At 40.2% G+C, this 8243-nt stretch overlaps 1 protein-coding gene across 1 annotated transcript; it reads left to right on the plus strand.

Annotated features, from left to right (window-relative positions):
• Window positions 1-218: 218 nt before the first annotated feature.
• Window positions 219-4131, plus strand: LOC104471138 (BTB/POZ domain-containing protein 7-like; the record flags this gene model as incomplete). Its single annotated transcript, XM_010086373.1, has 3 exons — window positions 219-439; window positions 1171-1599; window positions 3319-4131. Coding segments are annotated over 3 exons (1463 nt in total), but the record flags the coding sequence as incomplete, so codon positions are not given.
• Between the last annotated feature and the right edge of the window lie 4112 nt (window positions 4132-8243).

The raw sequence follows: 8243 nt of genomic DNA on the forward strand, positions 1-8243 counted from the left end.
CTACCAGAAGCTGGAAAAACGGTATATGTCTTTACCATTTGTATAATATGTGCATTATCCCATGTGGCTTAATGATGCTCCAAGGAACATGTGTTAAGTCGAGCTGTTCTTAGCAGAGTGCTTCTTAGAAAAAAAAAAAAAAAGCAAAGTCAGCCTGATGTTAGATTTTTTCCATCAGACTTAAATCTAACCATTGCAATCAAATTATTGTCAAAAAGTAATCTCTATTATTCTCATTCTGTTCTCTATTATCCCTCCAGTTCCCAACCTCCTCATTGTAAAGGATATGATCAAACGACTGCAGGAGCTGCGTCATACTGAGCAGGTGCAAAGAGCATATGCTCTCAATTGTGGAGAAGGTGCCACAGTCAGTTATGAGATTCAGATTCGTGTGCTGCGGGAATTCGGACTTTCTGATGCTGCTGCTGAACTTTTGCAGGTATGAAACATTGCTGTATGACACCACAAATGCTTTGATTCTGTTCTGCTTATGAATTGACTTGAATGTGTAACCTGCAATAAGAGAACTACAATAGGAGAACTACCTTGTGTGTGCACATGTGGGTGCAAAAATGCTTTGAAATGCCTGTGTAACTGTGATCTGTCCAGGTGCAAATTACAGTGGGACTGTTGCATTTAGTGTATGTGATTTTATAACTCTGTCAGTGCAACGTATAAATATTTTTCTCAAGAGTTGTCGCCATTCAGGGTGCTCTTACTGACAGATTTGGGGGACAAAAAGAAAATCTACTGAACAGGCAGTTGATGAGAGTAATCAAACCATAACCAGAAATGTCGATTATGATTTATTCTTGAATCAGAGAGGAGAAAAAGCCCCGACTAATACAGTAAATCTGCATACTACGTATCAGGACCAGGAAACTGTGAATCCCACTTCTGTTTGTATGCTGCTGTTAAAGCAAATGCATTTGTTGGTCAACTTATTTACACAGTGAATCTGATGCTTCTTGTCTTGTTTTTTTTTTTTTAAAAAAATCATTATTCCATGATAGCTGTAATCCCCTCAGGTGTTGGTGAGGTTTTTGGTGGCACAACTATCCTTGTTACAGTACTAGCAGATTTCTAGTTCCAGTGCGTGTTAGTTTAGGAGACTTTTCTAGATGGCTTTGTACTTTGTTTTGTTAGTGCTGGGTTTTTTTTGCTTTGCAGAATCCTCACAAATTCTTTCCTGATGAGCGATTTGGGGATGAAAGCCCACTCCTTACCATGAGACAGTCTGGACGATGTCGTGTTAACAGCACTCCCACTGCAGAAACCATGTTCACAGAACTGGACTCTTTTGTGGCCTTCCATCCACCATTGCCCCCTCCTCCACCTCCATACCACCCACCAGCAACTCCTATTCATAGCCAGTTCAAAGTGGGCTGGAAACAAAGGGTGCCAAGTCAACATCCCTCCCGTTCCTTTTCTTACCCGTGTAATCACTCACTGTTCCACTCCCGAAATGCTCCCAAAGCTGCCCCGCCTGTCTACTTGCCCAGTGTTAAAGCAGCACCCCCTGATTGCACTAACACTACAGGTCTGGGGAGACAAACAGTGGCTGCAGCAGCGGCAGTGATGGCAGCTGAGAAGCAAGTAGTAAGTATTATTTCTCCTCTTTATCTCTGGCCACTCAACGTAGCTTATAGAGAGGGGCTTGAGAGAACTCTTATGATGAAGTAACTTAGCTTTGATAAATAAAAGAGTGTTGGTTAGGAGAAGAATTTTCTACCAAACTGGCTGTCAGCATTCCGTGTTGCAAAGCCATGCCCTAATCTCTGGGAGAATGAATGTTCCAGGGGCAGGAGGGCCAAGCGGGACTCAGATCTTCTGAAATAATATAGTTTGCTCTACATTGAAACAAAGCATAAGTCAACTTAAGTAGTGGACTGCGTGCTGTAACTGCCAGGTAGAAATAGTGATGATATTTTGGCTGTTCACAGGTAAGTAGTCCTGAAGTAAACAGATGTGTATAAAGCGAGCCTGTGGAGAATGTGAAGGCCTTACAGCTGTGAAAATGATTTGAAAATCAATAGGCAAGCAGAAATTGGTAATTGCAAACACAAAGAAGTTTGTTGCAGCATTTAAAAACAATCATTGTAGTTGCTGAACTACAATATACTGCAATGAAAATAACAAAGTCTAACACTGAACTGTTGTTTTAAACCCAGCTAGTGGCATAGCTTTGTGAAGTACATGAAATGCTAAATAAAGAATTTGGTAATTTATTTCTGCAGTGAAAAAACTGTTTCAGTGCACAGTTGTGTCATACTGAAACCCTCTCTTTAGATGCAGATTCGATCTGAAGCTCTGAATGGAAACATGGAATTTTGGTTTTCCTTTAGCAATTGTTCTAAATTTATTGCTCGCCTTTCTATGTTATAGAAAAGCAGAATTGGTTTTTGTTGTTTGTTAAGGGTGGGGTTTGTAGCATAAATCTCTCTTGATTAATACTGCCTTCACTAAGGAAACCGTGTAGTGATCTTTTTCACAGCTTTTTCACATGAGAAATGTCTCCACTAGAATGTTTATATTTAAAAATGCAAGAAGCATAGACCTAAATATGGATGACACTTTTGTTCTGTATTATTTCTGCAATTTGTGAGTTACTAGTAATCAATGTTTACTAAAATTGCTTTCATTAGAAATTATAAGTACATTTAAGTAGAAATTTTAACCCTTCTATCTGGAAGACTGTAATATGCTTGTCTCATTGCAGGATTTGCTTAGGTGTAGGTGAAAACAATGCCATGCTGCTGCTTCCACACACTTTGTGGATTTTGTCATCACTGTAACTGATGCTCCCCCCAAGCTCTGGGGCTGTCGTGCATACAGACTTGTGCCTGCAATTAACTTAATTTAAAATATGAAATGCAAGCAGAAAGGTTGCATCTGTAGTGATGAAATATGTGTCTCATGGCTTCCCTGCACTGGAGCTCTGTGCTGTAAGAAACCATTTGTTCAGTTCTGCACTGAGTGCCTTGTTTAGTTTAATAATTGCAAGTAGCTTAAAACAGGTTTACATTTTGAGAGTTTAACGTACATTGTCATTTACTGCATATTCAAGACAAGATGCATTTAAGAAGGAACTACTATTGTGGCACAGAAGCTTCATGAAAGAAAGAAGTCCTAAGCTAGCAGGAAGGTGAAGGTTGGAGGATACATGTGTTCTTTAAACAGTGCAGGAAACCTGCAGGCTGAGGTCTAGGCAAAGGTAGGTTAGGGAAATGCCATGTTGAATTACAGCAGCTATCCTAAATACAAGTTGTGTTTAGCTTTTGCTGTGTTTTCATGGACCAATTACTTTTTCTCTTCCAGTGTACTCAGCCCTTGCTAAATGAACTGATGCCAGATATCGCAATGGGTGTGTCAGCAATGTCTTTAAAAGACAGAAGATTACCAGAGCTCACTGTTGACACAGAATTAAGCCAGACAGTTACGGAGGTAGGGCCTGCTCCACCCCAGCACATTTCATGTATTCAGAACAGACACATGCCCACTTCTCGAAAGAAACATGCAATAGAGCAAAAACTAGATGCTCGAGAAAATCAGCAGGAATATCCTGACTTCTGTGACTTCTCCAATGCTGCATGCAGACCCTCCACTCCAGCGCCCAACAGGCACAGTCCTTCGCCTTCACAAGGCATATATTTTGGCCCAGATCTGTATAGCCACAATAAGGCATCACCAAGTGGCTTAAAGTCAGCCTATCTACCTTCCCAGATATCTCCTAAAAAGCAAGAGGATTCTAGGAGGGAATACTTGCTCTCCCAAGATGGGCATCAACACAGACAAAAGAATGAGCCAATACACCTCGATGTCTTAGAACAACCTCCCCAGCGACTGGACTTGGCACTAGCTACCCAGGAAAATGCTGTTAATGGCCCAGTTCATATCAGGGGAAGAACAAAAATGGAAACCGATCTAACGTATGGGCTAACCTCCAACAGACCTTCGCTCTCTGCATACACCTCTGAAGTGCAAGAAAGACCCAGTAGGAGACTGACAGATGATGAGCCATTGGAACATGGAGCACAGAGAAATGCAGATTTGGAAAGGGAAGATGCAGTAAGCAGAGGAAGGAGGTCTCCAAACAAACCAGACTTCCTGTATAAAAAGTCTGCCCTATGAAAGCAACCTCCACTATTTCTCTGTGCCTAAGAGTTGTGAACATCCCATTCTTTGCAACTTTTGGCCTGACTTCTGTCAGACAAATTTGTTCATGCCAGCAGATAAATTCAGCTTCACTCACTTCTTTTGTACATACATTGCTTTATTAGAGACAGCATGTTGTTCAGTTTATTTTTAATGCTGCTTCTGGTTTTATTTTGTGGGAAATTTTTTTGAGCAAATTTAATTAAGCCTTTAAAAAAAAAAAAGCTGGTACCTTTTTCTACAACCTGGTAGCCTTTTGCACCTGTACATCTATTTTAGTGTATTAGTTTTGTACTAATATGTTGAACTTTACTGTCACATTTAAAGGACTGTATTTTCATACTTTTGCATTTTCCCTTTCACCTGCCAATTCCCTATGTGCATTGGGTTGCACATTATGAAATGTATTTTCTTATGAGATAGTAACAGTACATTTATTTTTTAATTATAGGAATTCCAAAGAACAGCACATCAAAATTCTACATTTTTAGTTAGATTTTTTTGTTTGTTTAGATCTGAAATCTTCCTGATTTTTACAACTACAGCAAGAATCCAGTCTAATGTTTTGCTTGAAAAGTTCTGGCAGCTGGTCTGATCCTTACATAGCAAGCCCATGTCAAGAATTATATTTGGGTTTTTAAGAGTCCAGGGGGATACTTAGGAGTCCAAATTCCAGTGAAATTCACTGGGATCTGACAGTCTGCTTCTGTTTGCTTTCTGGTTCACTTGTGACCTTGGAGAACTCCATGATCACCCAGAAGCACTTAGTAGGCAGACTAGAATTGTTCATTTGCCCATGCAGAAATAAATATAAAAATACTGTAAAAATGATAGTAATAATTTGTTCTTCCAGCTACCCATGCGTGGGAGTAAGTGAAGACTGGAGGTGAGGATTCATGCTAAACCCTGGAGCGTCAGGAAGACAAGGCATAGGATCTTTGCTGTTGCCTGAATGGTAACCCTCCCTTTGCAAGGGTTCCCTCTCCACAGAGGTGCTGAGGTGACTGCTCGTTGCCTTGCTTTCTCCTGCCTATGACTGAAAAAGGGCTTCACTCCTAGTGATGTTGTTCAGTGTTCCTTATCTGATCTGAAGTGTTTTTGACTTCATAATTGCAGCTGTTCTGTGAAAAATATCAAAGTGAAGAGTAACTGCTCCAGCCTCATGAAATGTGCGAAGCTTTAGTACTCTTAAATTACACTTCCATTTCCCAACTTTGCTTTTTTAAAGCACAGAAATTATATCATCTATTAACACGCTATTAAGAGGGAATGATGGTGATCTGGGCTGGTTCCCTGCCACTGGGTTGGGGTTAACCAATGCACTGGGTGTAACGGTTATAATTATTAAGTGCATGCAGTTTTTACCAGATTCATTGCATTTAGGATAGGGATCTGATGCCACTGCAGTGTAGTGATTACTGGTAAAGGCCTGTTTGTTTGGGTTTTTTAAATGCAGTTTCTATAATGAAAAATTTCCCTGTAGTAGAAAACTTTAATCCCAAGTGTGACCTAAGGACTGCTTTAAGATTAGGTTGAGTTGTTTCCACAGTTCAAAATGCTTAATGCTATTGAAATGGAAATCTTGCAGAAACTTTAGTTTTAGTTGATGGCAAATTCTTAAAGCATGCAAGGTAACAACACAACAATGTTATTGAAATATATGGAATACTGCATTTCCAAACTACCAAATAGCTTCTAGATAGATGAAGATAATGGGTGTTTGAACCAGGAAATCCTAATGTCTCCTGCATACACATCTGCAGGCCTCCTGCTTCTGTGAAAGCTCGGCAGACACTCCTTTTGAGGTGCAGCCATGGAAGGCGTGGTGTGGGATGGGGGGAGAAACTTGGTCAAACTGCGCAAATGTGGGTGAAGGGCGATAACTTTTTTTCTCTCTGTCAGCCTTTTAAATCTGTTTTTGGACTGTAGCTGAGACACTTGGTGGTCCTGGCCTCCTCATCACTATGTAGTATTTCCGTGGGACTGCAGCATAGAACATTGTTAAATGCAAGGAGGTGTCAGTGGGGGGATGGTGCTGCTGCAGGCTAGGGACTGAGGCTCGTTGGGTTTCGTCTGCAGGTTTGAGCACAGTGTGTAGCTCTGACGGACACGTGGGTCTCATGCTCACCAGCACTAGAAGCATTAACTTTTATCACACACAGAAACTCACTGCATTTGTGTCATGCATAGGTTGGTAGCTTAATTACCAAAAAGTCATAGCTGTCCTCAGAAGACTTATTATTCTGAATAATTTACCTAAAATCAACAGACGTACTTTGAGAAAACTATTTTAGTTACCATAGTTTGATGTGGCACTGTGTGCCTGGACAGAGGTGGGGCTCAAATCTACAGATGTAACTTTTAAGCTTGAAATTTGTGGGGACGTAGTTGATGAAGACTGAGGAGTTTTGAGGTTATAGCTTGAGGGAAATAATGAAATGCTTTGGCTTTGGAACAAGCTGGTGAGAAATGCCTTGGGGGGGGGGGGGACTGCATCTTGAAATACAAAATTGCTTCTGAAGTCTCAGAAGCTGAGCAGTATTAAAAAGATAATAAAGTGTTTAAAAGTAGGTGCAAAATAAGTCTTTCTGAGGCCACAAAGACAATCAGGCCATGTAGACAATCTGCATTTTCACTTGCGTATTTTGAGTTGGGAAGAAGATAGCAGCTAACGTCAGCCAACTCAAAGTGGAAAATAATGTTTTGTCAAAGTATTGGAACTGTGTTTTTGTACTCCAGCATAGGATTTCCTACCTAGTTGGACATACGAGAGACACTGTCTTTGTTCTTCGTCATGAAAGCATTATTCAGAAGCTAGTGTTCATACTGCATCTCACTTGCAGAACACATACCTGCGCTACCTGCTACTTCTTGTTCTCTGTCTACTGAAACTTCGGTGCAGAAGCTCCTTGTTTACATGATGCACTTTCTGATTAGGCTGGAAATTAACATATTTTCCTCCTGTAAATTTGATGGAGATAACAGATTACTGACTATATTTTGCTTGAGGATAGAAGTATGAAGTTTTCTTGGATGAGGAGGACTTGTGCTCCTTGTTCTAGTAAAGAGAAAGCTCAGGCTTTCACTTAGTGAGCAACATGCAAAAATTTCTTATTCCCTTTTCCCTGACCCATTCCTCTTTTCCTTAATATGTGGATGAATAACTGAATTCCTGAAACAGATTCTTCCTTTGAAATGTTTGTTGTTTCACAGAGTTACTGTAGTTGTGTGTTAATGACTGCTGTGTTGACTGGCAGTTTCTTGTTGTATTTTTCCTGTTCTTGAGGAGTTTCATTTCTGAAAGTTAAGGCTGTGGCCATCTGTACTTGGTTTTTGGTCCTTGAATGTCACAAATGTTTGTCTTATGGGTTTCTTTGGTTTGTGTTTGGTGGGGTTTTTGGGGGGCTTGGTTGGGTTAGTTTGGTTTGTTTTTTTTCTTTTCTTGAAAGAGTACTTGTGCTGTTTGAGGCACTGTTCTTTCTTCTAATAATGATATGCTTCTATGGTAGAGGATGTTGCTGAGCTCTGCTGAACACAGGGAACAGCTGAGAGATAAAATTGTAAAAAACCCTATTTGGGGTTTCTGTAATTATCTGTACTGCCAGAAGGTAGCCCTGCCTTCGGCAACGTTACGGTTTTGTTTCTTGTCCTTGTGTTGTTACTGGTATAAAGTCAAGTGCCTTCAATGCTAAAGGCTCAGAAAACTTTCTTAAACTGACTTCATGTCCTATGCAAGTGTTTTTTCTACAACCTGCATAACCAGTACTTTGTAAAACTTGTTTACGCTTCAATTGTACATAGTGTTTTTTTAAAAAAATAGTATTTTTATTTAGGTACCTCCAAACTTGAATTCTAGTCTTGTGTGATGCATTGTAAAACAAAACATTTCTCTTTTGAGTACCATTACAGTTGTAAAAAGGTTTTCACTGGTTCTATTTTTCTACTGTTGCTGAGAAGCATGTAACACTGACTTTATCTTACGTATAGTTGGCATTTCAAATAAATGGCTTGTATAGAACATGCTTGTGGGACTTCTTCCATTTCACCACTCCCAGCAGGCTGCCGCAGTACTGCCAGCCGAGTTCCTG

This window comes from Pterocles gutturalis, unplaced genomic scaffold, assembly GCF_000699245.1.
Source record: "Pterocles gutturalis isolate BGI_N339 unplaced genomic scaffold, ASM69924v1 scaffold2961, whole genome shotgun sequence".
Classification (NCBI taxonomy): Eukaryota; Metazoa; Chordata; class Aves; order Pterocliformes; family Pteroclidae; genus Pterocles; species Pterocles gutturalis.